General features: G+C 39.8%; 2 protein-coding genes across 4 annotated transcripts; both read right to left on the bottom strand.

Annotated features, from left to right (window-relative positions):
• Nucleotides 1-9,441: 9,441 nt before the first annotated feature.
• On the bottom strand, nt 9,442-11,337 carry ugt5g2 (UDP glucuronosyltransferase 5 family, polypeptide G2). The gene is made up of 2 exons (XM_036595507.1): nt 11,236-11,337; nt 9,442-10,965 (listed from the first exon to the last, which is right to left on the bottom strand). Exons 1-2 carry the CDS (start codon nt 11,263-11,265, stop codon nt 9,442-9,444), a joined length of 1,554 nt encoding a protein of 517 aa, XP_036451400.1. The 5' UTR covers nt 11,266-11,337.
• Nucleotides 11,338-16,219: 4,882 nt separating this feature from the next.
• Nucleotides 16,220-20,340, bottom strand: ponzr10 (plac8 onzin related protein 10). 3 transcript variants are annotated; one of them, XM_036594904.1, is made up of 4 exons: nt 20,288-20,340; nt 18,220-18,350; nt 17,738-17,925; nt 16,220-16,620 (listed from the first exon to the last, which is right to left on the bottom strand). In XM_036594904.1, exons 2-4 carry the CDS (start codon nt 18,320-18,322, stop codon nt 16,429-16,431), a joined length of 483 nt encoding a protein of 160 aa, XP_036450797.1. In that variant the 5' UTR covers nt 18,323-18,350; nt 20,288-20,340; the 3' UTR covers nt 16,220-16,428. The 3 variants fall into 3 exon arrangements, with proteins under 3 accessions (XP_036450797.1, XP_036450798.1, XP_036450796.1); XM_036594905.1 differs by lacking the exon at nt 20,288-20,340 and adding an exon at nt 20,221-20,259; XM_036594903.1 differs by lacking the exon at nt 20,288-20,340 and adding an exon at nt 19,667-20,079.
• Between the last annotated feature and the right edge of the window lie 1,278 nt (nt 20,341-21,618).

Genomic DNA, 21,618 nt, shown 5'->3' with positions numbered 1-21,618 from the left:
GGCACGCACGATTGTTTTCCAATAAAAAGTTGCATATTAAATTCCAACACAGAAGAGGAGGGGAGAGGTCCTTCCGTCTGCAAAAGCCTCCAGAAAAAGAGAAAAGAGAAACGGAGGGGGAAAAAAGAGATGAATGTGCGAAGGGAATTTAGCAGCAAGCCGGTGTTATGCAGAAACGTGCATGTTTGTGGCCAATAAGGAAAAGGCAGAAGGTTATTTGCGTGGACACTCGCAACAAATTCTCTCACGCGCACGTGTGCGATAATTTCTCATGCTGAGAGCAACATATTAGCATGTTCATGAGCTCATAAAGTTTAATTTAAACACATACACACACACACACACCTACAGGCACACACAGAGATGCACATAGCAGAGATGTTCACAAGTCGATTTGTGTGAGTCTGACTCGAGTCTCATGTCTTTAGTAGAGAGTTGTAGTTTAGACTCATTATTAGCTGCAGAACTTATGTTGTACAAAAGTAAACCTCTAAAAACCGTCAAGTTCAACACAGTTTCAAATAAAGAGACTTTTATTATATAAAAAAAACTGAAGCACTACAGGTAGTAAATGTGGTGTTTGAAGGAAAGAGGCAAAACAAGTTGAAATGGTCGGTTAGGCTGTGGATTATATGGCACCTAATCTAGCTAACGGAGATGTCTTTTGTCGTTATTAGCTGCACTGTACAAAAGTAAACCTACTAAAAACCTGCCAGATTCAAATAATGAGACTTTTATTATTGAAAAAGTTTCATTCTGAAGAAAAGAACTGAAGTGATACACACAGTGAATGTGTTGTGTAAAGAAAAAGGCAAAACAACTGGAAAGTTTATTATTCTATTGTTTACATAGCACCTAAGCTAGCTAGCAGAGTTGTTTACAAGTCGATTTGTGTGAGTCTGACTCAAGTCTCATGTCTTTAGTAGAGAGTTGCAGTTTAGTCTCCTTATTAGCTGCAGATATTACATTGAACAAAAGTAAACCCCTAAAAACCAGTCAGGTTCAACACGGTTTCAAATAAAGAGACTTTTATTATATAAAAAACTGAAGCACTACAGGTAGTAAATGTGGTGTTTGAAGGAAAGAGGCAAAACAAGTTGAAACAGTCAGTTAGGCTGTGGATTATATGGCACCTAATCTAGCTAACGGAGATGTCTTTTGTCATTATTAGCTGCACTGTACAAAAGTAAACCTACTAAAAACCTGCCAGATTCAAATAATGAGACTTTTATTATATAAAAACTGAAGCACTACAGGTAGTAAATGTGGTGTTTAAGGGAAAGAGGCAAAACAAGTTGAAATGGTCAGTTAGTCTGTGGATTAAATAGCATCTAAGCTAGCTAACAGAGAAAGTTGTGTACAAAAGTAAACCTACTAAAAACCTGCCATTCACTGCAGCTTCAAATAACGAGACTTTTATCACAGAAAAAGCTTCAATCTGAAGGAAAGAACTGAAGCGATGCACACAGTGAATGTGGTGTTTAAAGAAAAAGGCAAAATAACTTGAAACTGTTGATTATTATATTGTTTACAGAGCACCTAAGCTAGCAGAGATGTTCACAAGTTGATTTATGTGAGTCAGAGTTGAGTCTTAAGTCTTTAGTAGAGAATTTTAGTTTAGTCTTATTATAAACTGCAGACATTGCATTTGTACAAAAGTAAACTCCTATTAAAGCCTGTAAGGTCTGACATGCCTTCAGAGCAGCCGAACAAGACTTTTATTATAGAAAAACCTTCAGTCTGAAGAACAGAACTGAAGCTCTACAGGAAGAAATTATGAAGTTTAAAGGAAGAGAACAAAACATTTAGCTAGATTTGCTAGTACACTTGCTAGCCAAACTACATGCTACCCAACAGTTTCAAGTCTTGTTAAGTCTCAAGAATTTTAGGTTAGTCTCATTATTAGCTACAGACATTGCGTGGTACAAAAGTAACCCCTAAAAAACCTGTCAGGTTCGATGTGGCTTCAAATAACGAGACTTTTATATTTAGAAAAGCTTTCAGTCTGAAGGGCAGAAAGAACTGAAGCGCTACATGCAGTAAATATGGTGTTTAAAGGAAAAGCTATTTGAAAATGGTTGGTTAGTCTGTTGTTTACGCAGCATATATGAACCGGCTGATCCATACGGAGTTTTAGGAAGTTTTAAAGAATTGTACAGAGCCCTGCTGGCGACATCCCATATAAATACAAGTAAGTCGTGGCCACGGCTTAGTAAGGCATGGGATTGAGATAATTAATCCTTGATCACAGCTTAATAAGGCATGATCTCATTCCCATGAACGAACGTTGTTATTTATACGGGATGTCACCAGCAGGGCTCCGTAGAAATGTGATCTGTAACTTGCTAAAGCTTCAGCTAGACTAGCAGAGAACTTCACATGGATTAGCTGGTGCACTATCCAAACTACATGCCAGCCATTTTTTCCTTTACTGCATGTAGAGCTTTGTTCTCTGCTAAAAACAAAAAAACAGCTTTGACTAGCATGGATTCCATGCTGGTCTAAGCTGGTCTAGTGCTGGTCTATGCTGGTCTAGTGCTGGTCTATGCTAGTCTAAGCCTGTCTAGTGCTGGTTTATGCTGGTTTAGTGCTGGTTTAGCTGATTACATAGTCATGCTGGTTGACCAGCTATGCTAGTCTGCGCTGGTTTTTCTGGAAGACTGAAAGATTTTCTCTAATGAAACGTTCATTATTTGAACATGATGCACTGCAAATAGCAGGAAAACAGTAGATATTCAGGACAAACGGCTGACAACTGTGATGTTCTTAATGTTTTTTTTTACAGTACTGAACCTTGTTTTTTTTCTCCCACTGTCAGTTTTACTAATTAGCTTGCTATCTAGCTAAGTAGTAGCCCACATTAGGAACTTGCACAAAAAATGAGATTTTAAACACAACTCACGATTGCTGACTTCGAATTTACCTACATTATTTAGTGTGTCTGTCCTTTATCTTTATTACTGCTTCCATTCTTTCTGGGATATTTTTGCACACCTCCAAAGTTCAGTCTTAGAAGCTGGTTGATCATTTTCTGCAGTAATCAAACACATTCAGTGGTGTTGAGGTCTGGACTCTGGGGTGGTCAGTCCATTGTTCAGCCTCTTTGTTTGATGTGTCCGTCTCCTTTTCTCAGTGAGGTTCTTCTTGACAGCTACACATCCTTTCAGACCCACAGCGCTGAGTCGTCTTCTCACAGTGGAAGGATGGACAGAAACACCTGTGGATGTTTTCAGATCTGGAGCAGCTTGATCTTCTCCTCTCTCTCAGAGATGAAAGCTTTAAGTGCTGTTTATCTGATGGGGGCAGTTTTGGTGTCTACCAGGTCTTCCAGGTGGTTGTTAGGAGCCCCATTTTCTCTGTCGCTTTAATAATTTTTTGAACTCGTTTTGGAAGCTCTATTTTTTTTTTTCCATTGACTTTCTCCTTTTTATGTAAGTGGATTATCTTATATCTAATCTCAGAAACATGTCTTGAAAAATGAATAACTTGTGCTTAATGGCTGTTTAGACTGGAAGTTAAATAAATAAATGGTCTCTGATTTTTGCACAGTACTGTAGCATCCCTGACACAGATACATTCTGTGTGTGTGTTTAAATGAAACTTTATGAGCTCATAAACATGCTAATATTTACACACACACACACACACACACACACACACACACACACACATTCTCTCTCGCTCCCTCTCCAGGGAAAACTTCCACAGCCTCATTGTCCTCCGACTCATCAGCAAGTGCTTGATTGTAATTAATTAGCTCATTTGTTTATGCAAATGTATGCAATTAAGTCATATTGTTTGTTAAAGAGATCATTTTCCAAATCAGAGGAAAGATGTCCCGCATCCAAACACGAGCCATGTTCGTCTAATTAGGCACATTAGTCTAAATTTGTAATTAACAGAGCGTAATTAGCCGCAATTCCGCCTGTGCTGGAGTTAGAGCGGATAGAGGGATGGACGTAGATTCGGAAAAATGGCCAAAAAAGGAGAAAGAGACCAGCTATCGCACTCAAACCGCGGCAGAGGAGCTTGGAGAAGTTTATTCAATCAGAAACCCAACGAGGCCAAACAGGGCCCTGAGCCTCTCAGGGCTTATTAGAATTATTGCCAGTGTTTCAGGTACTTTACTCACTGCTGCTTCTGACAACAAACCCAAATTCCAACACAGGCAACTGCTACTCAGTAATGAAGGCTGTGTGGTGTTTGCTCTTTGTTCAGACCAAATGTCCCCATAATAGCAGAAAAACAAGAAAATTCTGACACAGTGGGAACACGTCCTCACTCTTCAGGAGGAAAAATAGGTTTCTTTAAACAACATTACTTGAAAACTTTTTGAAAAGGTTTAAGTTTAATGCAGATTTTTAGCTGCAGTAATACGTAACATAGCTGAAACCCAAATAAAGGCGTGTGCGTTTGTGTGTTTTGTTGTTTTCACTTTGTTCAGACCAAATGTTCCCATAATAGTTTTCCATAATAATGGAAAAGCAGGAATTGTTCTGACATTTTTGGATATCATAGGCTCCTATTTCATAGGATGCAGCATTTCATAGGCCTCCATTTCTAGGCCTCCATTTCTTAGGTCCCACATTTCATAGGGCCCAACATTTCATAGGCCTCCAGTTTGTAGGTCCTCACATTAAATAGATCCACCATTTTATAGGTCCACACATCTCAAAACCCCCCATTTCATAAGATCCCAAATTTCATAGGCACCTAAATTTCATAGGCCTCCATTTCATAGGTCCCCATATTGCATAGGTCCCCTTGAGGAAGAATGCTTTTTAAACTATTAATAATGCATTTTAATCATTTGAAAACTTGAAGCTTTTGCTTATTCAGTTTAAAGTTTAGTTAAAAGTTAAAACCTAATCCTAACCCTAATTTTAACCTCAACCCAAAACCTAATCCTATCCCTCATTTGTTTTTGACATGTTACTGAGAGTCCACTGAGTGTTTGTTTTATCTAAAAAGGACCACTCAAAATAAAGTGTCACCATTTTTAGCCACACTCTTTAAAAAAGTGGTTCTTCAAGGGTTCTTTAGTAATGGCAATGGTTATACATAGAACCATAACAGCATTTAAATGGTTAAATTGTCAATGTAATGCCTATTGTATAGCTCTTTAAAGAAATGGTTCTGTATAAGTTAAGTGACCCTATTAGCCAACTGTGTTTGCACACAGAGGAATTAGACCTCCGCATTTAACCTATCCATGCAGTGAAACACCCACATACATGCACACCAGTGAACACACACACTAGGGGGCAGTGAGCACCCCTATCCAGGGCGCTCGGGGAGCAGTTGGGGGTTAGGTGCCTTGCTCAAGGGCACTTCAGTCACGTACTGTCGGCCAAGGCGACCTTCCGGTCACAAGGCTGGTTCTCTAACCTCCAGCCCATGACTGCCCCAAGAAATAGCACCAAGAAAGGGTTATGCTATTGTTACAAGTCTTAGAATATATTGTGGAATCACATAAAACCGTTTTTACTAAGAGAATACACACTGTAAAGGGCAATAGTGCATGTTATTACAAAGTTGCATGCTACTTATTTAAGACCAAATTGTTATTTTACTCAAACAATGTATGTGTTTAAAAGAAAAATTTGTAATATGACTGAAATTTTTTTAATTATTAATGTATGTAAATTTGCTCATTACTTAACATTTTCTTGAAATTTTACTTTCATCCAATTTAATAATTGTATTTAATTAATGAATTACTTTTTTTTTAAAGTAAGCTCAATGTGTTACAGTTTACATAGCAGTAACAAAACCTCATTTCCATTTTTTATTTTTTTTTAGCACCATTTTAAAACACCAGCTGTTTGTTCCTTTTTACCATGTTCAAATGACCCCATCATAATCGGAAAACAAGTAAATTCTGACATGTACAGATATTTTTAACTACAGTACCATGGAACACAGTTACAACCACTATTAAGGTAGGATTTTAAGTGCCATTGATGTAACTAGGATTTTATGGGCCACAGTTAAAAAATGGGCCCCTCATATTGCCAAATATTACTTTTGTTGATTAAATAATGACAATGTAATTTGCTTGTTTACTCACTATCGTCACACATCAAACAAGTTAATGCTCTCAAAGTATACTGCTCCAGCCACCTGAATGTTTACATTAGACTAAATATTTGGATGGCTATAGTTATATGTCATGTTTAGCAGTCTGACATGCAACTGGCCAAATAATAGGGTAACATACACATAGTTTTTATTAAAAATATGTTTTGATACAATATTTGAACTCAGTAGTTTAGAATTTTTAAGATTGTATTAAAATAACGAATATATGGGTCCGTTTGAATATGGTTGGTATGCATTATGAATGGTTGCCTGCATTATGAATAAGAGGGAGATGAGCAGATGTCAGGACTGTATGTATAGTGTTGATGGAAGTTATGGGGTGAGGTAGGTTAAGAAATTGAATCTTTCTGTGAGTCGTGGGTGTAAAACTGTGTCGGTATCCATATGAAGGGTCAAGAAAAGGTTTTACTCCCTGCCCCATGGGCCCCAGAGCCACTGACAATAATTAGTTACTCAGGTTAAAGTTTATATGCAGACATTTTAGCTCCAGTAAAAGAAAAAAACACATCAGTCGAATTCTCCTACAAAGAGAGAATTACAGCTGTGTGAGAGTCTGTGTGCAAAGAGAGAGTGAAAGAGTGTTTGGGGTCAGAGTGCTGGAGCATTAAAGGGTTAAATCTCTTTCATTATTACTCTCAGAATCGGCCTAAGGGGATGCAAGTATAAATGATTAGAGAATAAGACAGAGAGGAGAGAGGAGGAACGAGAGAGATGAAGTGAGATGAAGACAGAGAAGAAAGACAGAGAAAGAGAGAGAGAGAGAAATCTCAGAGCAGACTCATATAAATCATAACAATCATAACCCCGGGACACTTCATGACAAAGAGAGAGAGAAAGAGAGAGAGAGAGGGAGAGAGAGAGGACAGTATGAGAAACAGGAACATTGAAACGTGATTATTTAAGCATACAGGGTGTTGTGTTATAATGCACCACCAGATCTCTGATCACATTCAGTGCTGCGTGTCGGACCATCCACTGCCCACACATTAAAGAGCTTGAATCCAGTTTCTGGTCCTGTATTTTCAAATTACTGGTTGTTAACTGAACTGTTTATGTAACTGATTGGTCACCGACTGTCATCCCTACCAGTACGATGTATGATAAGCATTTGATTATTGTCATGGCCAAATTCAGGACATTGGAAAAACTACAAAATGTTGGGAAAAAATTCAGTACATTAGAAAATTAGAATTAGAATAGTACATTAGAATACTGGGTAAAATTCAGAACAATTGGCACAATTTAGAACATTAGACAAAATTCTGATTATTAGGCAAAATTCAGAACATTAGGCAAAATTTAGAACATTGGGCAAAATTCAGAACATTAGGCAAAATTTAGAACATTAGGCAAAATTCTGAAAATGGGCAAAATTCAGAACAGTTGTTAGTCAAAATTTAAGAAGTGTCAAAATTCAGAACTTTCAAAAACTTCGAAAAAATTCTAAACTTTTAAAAAAATCTGAAATATTAGGCAAAGTTTAGAAAATGAGGCAAAATTCAGAACATTAGGCACAATTCAAAACAATCGGCACAGGTCAGAAAATTAGACAACAATTCTGAATGGTAGGCACAATTCAGAACATAAGGTAAAATTCTAAATATCAGACAATATTCTGAACATTAGGCAAAATTTAAGACGTCAAAGTTCAGAACATTAAAAAAATTCAAAACACTAGGCAAAATTCATGCAAAATACAGAACATTCTGTAAAATTTAAAATGTAAGGAAAAATTCCAAACATTAGGTAAAATTCAGAACATTAAGTAGAATCTAGATTGCTAGGCAATTTTCAGAACTGTAGGAAACACTCATTGAGCAAAATTGAAAAAGAATGAAAAGGTCCAGAGGTGACGGGACTCCTTTTCATCCTTAAAGCTTTTTACTGGCTCTTCACTGAGATGATGGCTGACCACGGGAGGGCGGCGGACGATGCCATCACGCTGTAATTGCTTTTTAGTTTTAATTTCTTTGTGTTTAACACAAATAGGATAGTTCTATTAACACTGAGTGGGCCGCGTTAATAAGTTTCTATGACCTGCAGGAATTCCTAATCATCAATCCGAGCATAGGTCTAATGACCTCCTAATCTAATACACTTATTAAGAACATCAGTCTCTCTCCCTCTCTCTCTCCATCTCTCTCTCACTTGCCCCTCCCCCTTCTCTTTCTGTCTGTGCCCTCCCACCTCCTTGTCTCTCTTAAGGAAAGCTAATTAAAATAGCCATTTGGCAGCCCAGCGTCCTAATTGCTATTCCCATCATTGCTAGTCGATCGGGAGGGGATAGAGAGAGTGGGAAAAAGAAAAGATGAGTGAGAGAAAGATTGATAATGAGATAATGAGTCATTAGAAGCGTACATTAGCGTCTACAGCCATGCCTAATGCCCTCTCAATCAGCTTTAGCTCTCTCCTTTCTCCCGCTCTCTTCTTCTTATTGTTCTGTCCGTCAATCTGTCCATCTCTCCTCTCGTATCTGATGAGGAGGAGGAGCTTCTTCGGGCTGGGATTTCTTCTGAAGCAAAAATAAGCTTCTTACCTGAAATGTATTTGTTTTGTAAGTGGTAGATTCATCTTTGTCTTTGAGCATAATAGGCCTGTTTTTAGTCGCTCCACCTGAAAGATTCATCATGGGAACTATCTATTGAAAATGCATCTGTTGCTCCACCTACTGGTGAAATGCCATCACATCCGCTGATTTTAGAAAATAGTGCTGACCACAGACAAATTCTTTGTCATCAAAAATAGGTTTTTATTTGATTGCAATCCAGTCGTATTGCCTTGCGTGTTTGTGTATACGTGTCTGAAAATAGACAAAAAGAGAAAGAAACATATTCTGGATTATACGAGATAGGGATAAATGAGATAATCACCAAATTATTCAGTGATCACAGATCTTATCCGGCCGACTGCGTGATTACATCACCCCGGGCGAGTCAGTCTGTTTACTGAACAGATGATCCTCACTTCTTTTTTTTCTACAATTACTCTCGTTCCTAGCGTTATGCAAAGAGGGGATTAGTGGAAACTTTAATGATTCCAGGAAGTGGTCTGTGCCTAATCATAAGCACTCAGTTGGTCTTGGCAGGGAATCCTTGGAGCTGAGAGGGGCACAGCTCTGCGTCCACACAGAGAGAAGAATGAGAGAAAGATAGGAAGGAAGGGAGAGAGAATGAGAGCAAAGTGAATTATGAAAGCGAATATGTGGTTAATGTGGTGCCGTAATTATCATTAGAACATCTTAATAAGGGCATTTCTGTCCTTTTCTGATAAACATCTTTTATCTCTCAGTAATCCAGTTAATCAGTCAAGCTTGCTTTTTGCCTGCTCTCAGCTTAGCGATCATGAAGTCCTTAAAATGTTGCAGTTTTCCTTCACAACGTTCTCTTTCAGTATCTTCTTCTTGGAGTATTTCATTGTCTTCCAGTCTTTCCTGCATATCAGTGTCCAAAGAAGCATGAGGAAACCTCCCATGGCCAGCAGAGGCAGAGATAGCAAGAGTGCTGCCACATCCAAGCTGTAGTATGAATAGAAGGGCATGGTATAAGCTTCTGTGCGAAGGTGGGGCACCCCCTTGTGTCGGATGACATACTCGACCCAGAATGCGGCTTTGTCCAAAGGACGCATTGGCTGGTCCCTGTGCAGGCGGGAAAGCTTCTGCATGTTGAGGCGGTAAGATGGATTCTCTAAGATTTCCCGCAGTGCCTCCAGGAAACCTTCTGCCGTAAGTGTGGCAGCATCTAGCATGCGAGCGGCACCACGAGCCTCTAGTCGCACCACGTTATCCATCTGGTCAAAGAGCAGTGGAAGTCCTAGCACCGGCACCCCATGGTAGATGGCCTCATAGAGGCCATTGGTGCCACCATGGGCCACAAAGGCACGAGTCTTAGGGTGACCCAGAAGGTCACTCTGTGGCATCCATTGCATGAGCAGAGTGTTGTTGCCCAATGTGGATGGCTTCTTCCCCACAAACCTCCACACCACCTTCTGAGGGAGCTGTGCAAATGCAAGAGCAATGGCTTCAGTCACTTCCTGGGGCAAAGCAGTGATCAAAGTACCCAGAGACATTATGACCACCCCAGCTTCACCAGAGCTTTGCATGAATGCCTCTAGCTCAGCTGGCAACTCTCTGGCTGAGTGGCACTGAAAGCCTCCAATGTATACCAAGTTGGGCATGGAGGGACGCGGGAACTCAAACACAAAGTCCACTCGCATCAGCCAAAGGTCAGCAGCATACTGCATAGCCGGGATGTTGGCACCTGGAGGGAAATGATGGCGTAGAAGGTCATTGTAAATTGGCAGAATCAACCAGCGTTCCTGAAGTAGGTTCAGGCTGTAGTACAGGAAGTTGTGGGCTCTCTCCAGCAACCCCATGTGGTCCGTCAACCCAGTACCAGGCACGGGCACATAGGAGATGGGCGAGGGAGCGATGGAGAAGTGGCCCTCACCGAAAGTGGTCCATCGCACATTGTAGACCAAAGGCAAATTGAGGTAGTGTGCTACAATAGTCCCTGCAGGCATCCCAGGGTCAGTCAGCATCAGGTCATAGTGGTCATCCCTCAGTTGAGCCATCAGATCTTTGTCCTCCAGCAAGGTGCTCAGCATCCCACAAGTTAACCTGTGGGCCATCTTCATTATTCGGCTCAGCTCTGACACCTGGGCCAGAGCTCCCGCGAATGGGCCCTTCCTGCGGCCCTCCAGTACATTGTGCATGGCAGTGCTAAACAGATCTACACCAGCTTCCTTCTTGACCAGCTTCACAGGGATAGAGGTATAGTAGGGTGAGCGCTCCTGCACAAACCAACTCTTAGATTGCCGGATCACGCTCAGCTGGTGCCCACGGGAGTGAAGCTCCTTCACCAGCACCTGGACAAGATAAATGAAGAACAGGCTGAAGATGGCATAAAGCAAGTGAGCTAACCTTGGCAAGTAAATGAAGAAATCCCTTGGAATCATCTCTGGTTTTTGTTCTGATTGTGCTGGCTACTGTCACTGAGTGGTTCCCAAGCTATCCACACACTTCTCTGCTAAAACACACTTGATTCAAATTACCAGGTCATTTTAAGCACCTCATGAGTCGACCGAGTTATGTTAGAGCAGGGAAAATGCAAGTGCCATATGCTTTGTCAGCAGTACCTCCATGTTCACCCAATGGCTGCCTTCCATGGGAAACACCAGGATCTTGCCACCATGGCAACCACTGAACAGAGTGGAGAAGAAGGGTATGAGGAGAGGGGCGAGTAGAGGCTTCACACACCCCAACATCCCTCTGCTTCTATTCCTTTAAACAACAAAACAACATCCCAAGTTTGGACCAGAACTTACAGAATAAAAGTCTCAAAGTATCAAAGGAATGGTTCAGTCAAAGTCACTTCAGTAAATAGATGCAAGCAGGTCATGCTAACAGCTAGCTTTCAAGCGCCTTTTGGCTTCCATTCAATGTACACCACAATAGTACTTCTGCCTTGACTCTGCTTTTCGTCAAAGTACTAATGAAACTGCTGTCATAGTTAGTAACAGAAGCACTGCTCCACATAGACTGGTTCAGACAATTACATTCGCTAATCAAATCTGCTTCTTTTGCCTTTCAATCACTTACCAGACAGTATGCAGCTAATAAGAGTGCAGGCTCACTGTGCAGTGCTAATTTTCTGCAAAGAGAGAGTTGAGTAAGCATTAACATGCATACTTGGACTACTTTGCCATCCTATGGCACGGGGAGGGGACAACTAGATTAGCTCTGCTTGTACAATGTAATCCCTTTGCTAAGCCAGGGGGGACCGGCCTCTTTGTGTTGTGAAATACTTGAAGTCCTGCTTCAGTTGGCACTTCAGTAAAATAAAAATGGCTTGATGGAATGACTGACACCAGGAAACCTTGAATTATCGCATTTTTGTGGACTGACCACAGACCACACTAGCATTCTGCAGAAACATTATGATTATTTATTATCCACGCTTACTTTAATTCTCAGAAATGACATTGCAGGTGCATATCGCTGCTGTCGGAACAAAACCTTATGTAAACCAGTATGTAAAATGCAAAAAAAGCAGTGATTTTTAAATCCACTTTGACCAGTTTTTAAACAAAAGTAGTGCAAAGACAAGATTTTTGATGCTTTATATTGGCAACCCCCAAAAAGGTGGGACTGGAGCAATTGTAGGGCTGTTAAATATTTAGGAAACTTTTAAAAGAGGTGATACCATTGGGTTTAAAGGAGCATCCAGGAAAGGTCGAGTCCTTTATGAGTGAGGATGGGTTGAGGCTCACCACTTTACCAAAAAATTACATCAGAAAATAGTCCAACTGTTTAAGAATAACGTTCCTCAATAAGCATTTGAAATGATTAAAGTTATTTTACCCTATACTTGCATAATATCATCAAAATAATCAGAGGAATCTGCATTAAAACCAGCCTGCTTCAGTGATGGATGGATAGCCGCATGAGCTCGGAAATATTTTTATGAATATTATTGACTGTTGTTCATCGCTAGATCCACAAATGCACGTTGAGACTGTCCTATGCACAGGAGAAGCCATATCTCAACTATGTTTGGCTCCCAATCCGGCCCTGGCTGCAGTGTATCTCCATTTTTGTTGTTTTTTTTAGTTTTTGACATTATTTGAAAGTGCCTGTTGCCCTTTACATTGTGTGCAGTGAATGGACCAAAAGAAACGGCCCAAAAGTGACTTGGAAAAACATCTGGTTCCATTGACTTACATTAAAAATAAAGTATGTTTTTTTCCTTCTCCTGTGAAGTGACCATTTTGGAGATATGAGGCTTTGTTCCGACAGCAGCGATATTCTACGTAATACATGTAAAAACAGTGACCCACAAAAGTGGAGGTTATGCTGCAAGCTCTTCTAACCGTGTCATGACCATCTGCTGCATGTTCTGCATTGAAGTTCAGTCGTGACTGAGCACTGCATGATCCCATTAGCTTGAAGGACCCCTAGCAACTGGTCATCTTTGTGACTGGGAAGTGATGCTTAACGTACAAAGATCCATTGGAAGGTGCCAGAAACTGGACACTGCTTGATCCGGCAGAGATTACGCTTCTACAACTCCTTGGGTTGCAGTTTTCTGACCTTAGCTTCTGCCATTTGTGTCATTAACATGCAGGTTACAGATAAAAATGTAGTAACTCCATCCACTGATCTGTACAGTACTGAGATAAGATTACTCAAGCTGTTTTTATCTTTGTAGAACAAAAACAGACAAGTTCACTGCTTTTGGTGTGCTTTCTTCAGAATGACTGTGAAAATTGTTGTTGAAAAGACATAAAGCAGTTTCTTTGTTAGTGGCCTTTCTGAATGAATGTGTATTGAGTTATTATTATAATTATAATCAAATTATAGTGATTATTAAGGATGCTTTTACCTCATGAAGCTACATTTGAATCTGAAGACCCAAGCAAGTCTTGTTCTTTAGATCAAACCACCTTAAACCACTTAATAATAATAATAATAATAATAATAATAATAATAAACTACTGAAAGATCTCCTTCAAATTCATCGCACATGACTCGATTCATATATATATATATATATATATATATATATATAAAACACTGACAATGCCACCCTGACAAATCAATATTTTAGCATTTTTATATACCCTGTTCTTCAGTGGTCAGGACCCCTACAGGACCACTGAGTATATCAGACACAGCAGTACTGCTGGACTCTTTAAACACAGTGTCCACTCACTGTCCACTCTATTAGACACTCCTACCTTGTCAGTCCACCTTGTAGATGTGAAAGTCAGAGACGATAGCTCATCTGCTGCTGCACAGTTTGTGTTGGTCATCCTCTAGTCCTTCATCAGTGGTCACAGGATGCTGCCCACAGGACGCTGTTGGCTGGGTGTTTTAGGTTCTCAGTCCAGCAGCGACACTGAGGAGTTTAAAAACTCCAGCAGAACTCGTACCAGCGCAGCACACATTAACACCCCACCACCACGTCAGTGTCACTGCAGAGCTGAGAATGACCCACCACCCAAATAGCACCTGTTCTGTGGGGGTCCTGACCACTGAAGAACAGGGTAACAAAGTATGCAGAGAAACAGATGCACTACAGTCTGTAACTGTAGAACTACAGAGTGAAACTATATGGTCAGTGGAGCTGATAAGATGGACAGTGAAACAGGTGTAGAAACAGGTGTAGTTAATGTGGCTGGTTGGTGTATTTTCTTCAATATTACTGTTTTTCACTGTAGCAGGTGAACAGTCAGAAGACCAGCATGGAAACTTTCTATGCATAGTTGTCACTGTTGTCGTCACTAACTATGAGGAGGACAGCAGCTCATCCTGCTCATACCTGACAGTCAGTAAAGCACAGATAAAGTTACTCTATAAAGTTGTGTAAGTAAAATGAAAGACAGAACACAGTAAAAATGTTCTCATTGACCTCAGAACTGCATACATTTTCCATATTTTTCACTATTAGTTCTCACAAAGCCTGACTTGACAAAAGTAGTAAAAAAAGTGACTTGAAAGAAGATTTGACAGTCCAGCACGTTCCTCAATAAACATTTGAAAGGATTTAAGTTATTTTACCCTATACGTGCATAATATCATCAAAATATTCAGAGGAATCTGCATTAAAACCTGCCTGCTTAGGTGATGGATGGATAGCCGCATGAGCTCGGAAATGTTTTTATGAATATTTTTGACTGTTGTTCATCGCCAGATCCACAAATGCACTTTGAGACTGTCCTATGCACAGCAGAAGCCATATCTCAACAACGTTTGGTTCCCAGTCCAGCCCTGGCTGCAGTGGACAAGCCTCAAGAGATTGAATAAGCCCCTGAGTGGCCTTCCTAGAGTTGATTCCTCATTGGCCTCTTTTCAGTGCACAATTCAATAAACATCAAAGCTTCAGTCTAACACCAATTTCTAAATACTAAACGGTGCTGATAACCGGGAGAGAGTAGTTTGCTGTCAGCTCTGCTCACCACAGAACAGCTTTGATTTTGACTAACAAAAGCTTTACTGACACAAATTTAGATGACTATGACTCACCTCTGAGGAAGCGAAGTTGAGCGGCTGATGTTGGACAGAAAGCTGAAATTAAACCTGTTCTCTGATGTCTGGAGCTGGAGCCTCTTAGCTAAGCTAATGCCAGCCGGCTCATCTCTCTTAGTTAAATTAGCATAGCTGAAGCGACCAAAACACCCCAGTGTAGGTTCGATTGGACTGGTGCTCTGCTATCTCAAGTATAGATGACAAGTAATTACAACAGCGAGAGTAAAGGGGACTGATTGATGATGGAGTGACAGAAAGCCGAAATCAAACCTGCTCTGCAGTGCTTAAGCTGTAGCCTGCTAGGCTAAGCTAACGTGAGAGTATGGTGCCACCCACTGCAGTACGGACTCAGTAAAAACACTCGTTTAGAAGATTAAGACTCAAATCTGAGAGCACAAATTCGAATGACAAGTGTTGAAGTGATAGACAGATACAAAATAGACTTGCTCTGTGGTACTTTGAGCTGTAACCTGCCCGGCGATGCTAATGCTAATGTAGCTAGTTATCCAGCTACAGGTGAAACCCCCCGCAGTACAGTCTGTTTCAGTAACAGATGCTCAAATAATACCGTTTAGAGGATAAAGAAGATGAGTGCAGCCGAAAGAGACCGGAGTTGGAGTGACAGACAGAATCCAACATGTGGTGGGTGGTGTGTGCATGGTTATTAGCCTGTTAGCAGTTAGCCACTCGTTTGTGCAGTTTTCTTCAGTATTTCCTGGTTCTGATTTAGTGGTACAACAGATGGAAAAAAGAAACCGTAACCGGTCTCACGAGTCCGGACCAGCATGGAAAGGCCCAGTACAGCCATGAGAACCATTTGGCTCCATAGTGAAAAAGTGGCCCTTGATAATTTGGGAAATTTGGTCATATTTATATTGCTGAGAATTTCCATATTCATTATCAAACATTGACCAGTGAGCCCATAATCATATTATTATTTGTAATAACAGAAAAAAATAATAAAAAAAAATACATTTTACTTCACTCTGTTGACATTGGATAAACTTTAATATGCTGCGAACCACCTGTGATTACGAAAAGGTCATGTCTCATAACTCATTTCTGATGTTTATTTAAAAACCAGAGCAAGTCTTAAAATAAATGTGTTTATTATCTTTACAAACACTGGATTATTACAGGAATACAAGAGTCTTTTGTTATTTTTCTGCTCCCCTTTTTCCAAATAGCCCTTAAATAAAACCTCAAATTACTGTTTCACCCTCATAACAGTGCATCATACACGAAGCATAATGGATAATTAGAGACAACGCAAGCCTGCGAGACAAGACGACCTCCGCCACCTACACTGCACTGACCACCACTGCAGTCGGCTGGACTGTGGTGACAACGGGGGCCGTGGTGACGATGGGGGCCGTTTGTTGGGCGTTGACGGCCATGGCGAACCTTTGGCGGTGCTCTATCTCTCTGTTCATCTGACACCAAGAGCACCAAATGCAGAAACAGGAGATAGCAATGTCCTCACAAATGTCGCCCTGAAATATCAAACATATGAAAATGAAATAATATTCATAGTTATGTATTTCAGTGTTTACAGTACTGTGCAGCTCAGATCACACCCTTCACTCCAGCCTCCACTCTTTTCAGGAGACTCGCTTTCAGTTCCTCAAAGAATCTGCAGACACACCTCCAAAGTTCAGTCTTAGAAGCTGGTTGATCATTTTCTGAAGTACTCAAACACATTCAGTGGTGTTGAGGTCTGGACTCTGGGGTGGTCAGTCCATCGTTCAGCTTCTTTGTTTGATGTGTCCGTCTCCTTTTCTCAGTGAGGTTCTTCTTGACAGCTACACATCCTTTCAGACCCATAGCGCTGAGTCGTCTTCTCACAGTGGAAGGATGGACAGAAACACCTGTGGATGTTTTCAGATCTGAAGCAGCTTCATTTTCTCCTCTCTCTCAGAGATGAAAGCTTTAAGTGCTGTTTATCTGATGGGGGCAGTTTTGGTGTCGACCAGCTCTTCCAGGTGGTTGTTAGGAATCTCATTTTCTCTATAATTTCTTGTCCAGGTTTGGAAATTCCAGTTTTTTCACTACACTTCTGCAAGTGGATTATCTTATATCTAATCTAATCTAATAAACTCAGAAATATCACTTGAAAAATGAATAACTTGTACTCAATGGCTGTTTAGACTGGAAATTAAATGAACACAGGTTGGTCTCTGACTTGCACAGTACTGTGCATATTAAATATTTTTACATTTTTTCCTCTATTATATCTTGTTTTAGTTATTCATTTTACAGTACGCAGAATTTTATGCAGTCTGAGTGACACTCAAAGAACCATTTGAATGCATAAACAGTTCTTTGTCAAATGGTTCTTCTCTATGATGGACAAGTTTTATAAGGTTCTTTAAAGAATTTTTTTAATAAAAAAAAGCACCAAAAGAATAAAAAAAACTTTCAGCAGTTATAAACTGCACTGTTTTTTACTTTAAATTCACTACAAAAATGAAAAAAATATTTCCCGCATTTCATACCATTAAGGTATGTACTGATTGGTGGATTAAGTATATATTGTGGTTTAGACAAGCCTCATAAATTGTTTGGTCATCATCTGCTATCTGTTCATAGTGTAAAAACCTCGAAGCTTACCGAGATTTGGTATTTGTGGCGTATTGCCACCCGCATGGAAAGAGTGACCGGTGGCACACAAATGGCCAACCCAAAAGCCGCCATTATTCCTGGGCCACAAATATCCACCAGAGGAAGACAGGTGTTCTCACCAAACTTGGCTGTCGTGGAGCAAGCAAAGCAAGGGCAGCACCAGAATGCATAGCAACCTAAAGACAAGACATATAGATGCTATAATATCCACTGACATCCAGACAGCCCTTTAATTTGAGGTGCATTCTTAGTCCAATTGACTGTTTTGCCAAATTATGATTAGCATGCCTCTCAGGCGATCACCATCATCTCTAAATGTTCTTTCGACCTTCAAGTGAAGGAAAAACTTCAACAGAACTCCTCAAAACAAACCTACAGTGAGAACGGCAGTGGCAGTAAATTATTCAGAATTATTAGAGTAGGAATTGGTGGAAAGTGCTGGTGAGGAACGTATAATGATGTGCACTCACAGGAGCTCATGTCCTGGCAGCAGTGGCACAATCCAGTACTCCATGAAGTGATCCGAGGCACGACCTTTGGCGCCTGCTGAACCACTATAGTCGTTGCCGCCATGATCAACTGTGTAGAGCAAATACAGAAACTGCAGGAGAGAACATAATGAAAGCATCATTTTAAGAGATTAATAATCAGAGATTAATAACTGGTTCAACACACTGGTTTATCAGTCTACTCAGGCTTTAGCAGAGCTCAGTAACACTGAGATTAATAACTGATCACATTGATTTATCAGTCTACTCAGGCTTTAGTGGAGCTCAGTAACACTTCTTCTAATCATATGTTGGTTTTTATTTGTTGTTGTTGTGTGTTTGTTTGTTTGTTTGTCTTTTTAAGCAAAAATGTAAAAGATAACTCTGTTCTGAATTCTGCCGTTACAAAATATAAATTGGACCAAATACAGTTACCTAATATTGGTATTCTAAATGTTTTACCATGTTCAAAAATTGTTTTGGGATATGTGTCCTCCAGCGTTTGTTGCACTTGGTTCATTTTGCTCTGGACTCTGATTGGAGGAACTAGAAACTGCCCCGTGTGTGTGTGTGTGTGTGGGTGTGTGTATGGTGTGAATGTGGTCGACAACAGCTGGAAAAAAACACCATGACTTGTGCAAACGCTAAAATATGTATCACAAATACTTGCAGCCCATTACATCTCAACCATGTTAATAGAGCCAGCTGTGTTGGATCTGAACTCTTCAGTGTGGTAGATCTCTAGGACCAGGACTGAGCACCCATGTATTACAGCAACACAATTATTGCTAAAACAAAGTAAACCAAGAGACTGGTCAATGTTGATCTAATATATTTTATTCATGTGGAAATGATGGACACGTTTGAGTCCAGGAAATTCAATGCATTACTGTTTTTCAGTGCAGGCAGTTTAACTTTGACAAGATTTATTAAAAATACCAGGAAGAGAAAGACAGCAACAGTTTTCACTGTTGTTATCTTAAGCAAAAGTAAAAGGCAGCAGGCATGCAGCATTTTTCAACCTGCTCCTCCAGTTTATACTTAGCAGTCAGTGAAGAGCTACTTTTAGCTTGTGGAACTAAAATGAGAAAAGGAAAACATTAAAATGTTCTAAAAAATCTCTATTAAATTTGATTGAATTGAAAAAATTTCAATTCAATGTGGTTTACTTGCACTTATTTCTCATAAATTTAATTCGACAGTCCAGCATTTGAGAACAACTGAAACTTCCACAGCTCTACTGCTTGACTGCCTTTCGTCAAAATCTGTTGAAATGATTCAGTTTTGAGATGATGGTACTGCTTTCATGCCACTAAAGGTAACAGAAGACGCTAACTTAAGTTCCTAGCCCTACTTTCTGTAAAAACATAAATAAGTCATTACATTCATAGTCCAAACAAAAGATTTAATTTGATTTCTGAGGTCTCACCTGTGTCGCCGAGCAGAAACAATAAGACTTTTTCTGGGTGGAATTTTCAAACCAGCAATGCAAAGAACGCACATCACAACCCGTATGTCAACAAACAGGCTACGCTGTCCAAGACTGCTCATATCACTTACAATCTCAAGTCAGTCTTAGTTCATAAAGTTTTGATTCTTATTGAAAATCATGTTGAAGAAAGCCAGGATGTATAACTTCCATTTTCTGGAGACAGGTATGAAAATACAAAGTATGCATTTTAATAAAGATTAATTAGTCAGTCTTCCTTGTGAGTTTCCCCTGACCTGAACATTTTAGTGTTTCCTGCTCCAACATCGCTGTTTTAGGCAGAGAATCTGACGTTCATTTTAATTTCTGTAGCTATAGCAAACCAGCCATTTTACTTTTAGCAGAACCAGTTTGTGAGGAGTCTGGCCACTTCCTATTTCCCACATTATATCAAATACATACTGCAAAACAGCGTGAGCGAGTCTTTAGTGAATGGTGGTAAAAGGAGCTAAATGGCTAAAAATGAAAAGTTAAAATAGTTTCTAATCACTCACCCAGAACTTTCCTTCAATTTTAGACAGTAGAAGGATGGATTTCACTAAAAAAGCAAAGAAAACTCACCTGTGTGTTTCCTTTTTCTACAGCAAACGGGTTTTGGGCAGCAGGCTGCTAAATTTACTGCTACTGAGTGCTGATTGGTTGGCGAGTGGAGCAGCTCATTGGCTGTTCGTGCATTAGCCACTGTTCTAAACTTCTATAACTCAAGTTCAAAAGCACTCAAAAATATAACCAGAGCGTTAAAATGTTTTATGCTGTTCAGGATATGAATGAATTCTTGTACATTAAAAAGTTTATAAAGTATTTATAAACTATGATTTTGCTCAAATGCTCCATATTAACCCATTCATTTTGGACTTACGTGGGAGCGCCCTCTAGCGTTTGAGAAACCCAGAAGACATTACAGAGTGGAAATTTTCCTCTCTACAAGTTCTCTGCTTTTAGCTTCTAGGAAGCTAGTTCTATCTTCTGCTAGCTCCTACATAGTTTAGCGGGAACAGATGTGATCTCATAATGGAAATACATGTCTGTGGTTACCTTGTTAAACTTTTGGTGCTTGATTGCAGTGAAATTCTCAGCTAACAACCATAACTTGCCTCAAAATTCCTCTTATAACGTCCAGAGTACAATCAATAACACAAGCAAAACAAGCTACCTAGCTAAATGCTATTGTTACCTAATGGAACTCTTCTTCATAACCAGCGCTAATGTTTATTTTTACCCCATGTAATGTGTTCTCCACACACACAACACACATCTACGAGTCTAGTTTACTTTTTTGGGGGAATTTTCAGCCATGCTAACTTACATTACATCCATGGGCTAACGACAGACTCCATCAGACAATGTTGACGAGCGCACCAGCACCCCCTACTGTGAACTTTGCTTTAATGAAGCATTGGACTGAGTTTGAAATTTCACATTCAGTGACTATTATTAAAATTATCATTTATTTTACCTGATGGCTTAAACAACATGCACTCAATTTCATCTACAACTCTAACAGACCTGCTTCTTCACCTTCTTTCTCGTCCTGTGCTTGTCTGTTTAGTACCATCCTAGTCTGTCTTCATTAAACTTAGATCTACAAGATCTCAAGGATCCATGAGATCTTTTTTGTTGTTTAAACTGGCAAAAATCCCAACCTATTCAGAGCTGCCACCTTCTAATTACCATCTACAGACTGAGAAATTCAGCGATATAAAACTGTCACGATCAACACAACTCAGTATTAGCTATAAATACTAGTGTGACTGAATAAAAATACTTAATACAAAAACAAGTAATCTGTAAACTTTCTTAAAATTTCTTAAAAAACTTTTATGCTATATTGCCAATCGCCTTTTCTTTACCTCATGCGAACTTTAACAGAGCTAGCTAACAAGCAACCAGCT

This window comes from Colossoma macropomum, unplaced genomic scaffold (genome assembly GCF_904425465.1).
Source record: "Colossoma macropomum unplaced genomic scaffold, Colossoma_macropomum, whole genome shotgun sequence".
NCBI classification, from domain to species: Eukaryota; Metazoa; Chordata; class Actinopteri; order Characiformes; family Serrasalmidae; genus Colossoma; species Colossoma macropomum.
The sequence above is the reverse complement of the archived record's forward strand: the minus strand, read 5'-3'. Positions and strand labels throughout refer to the sequence as shown.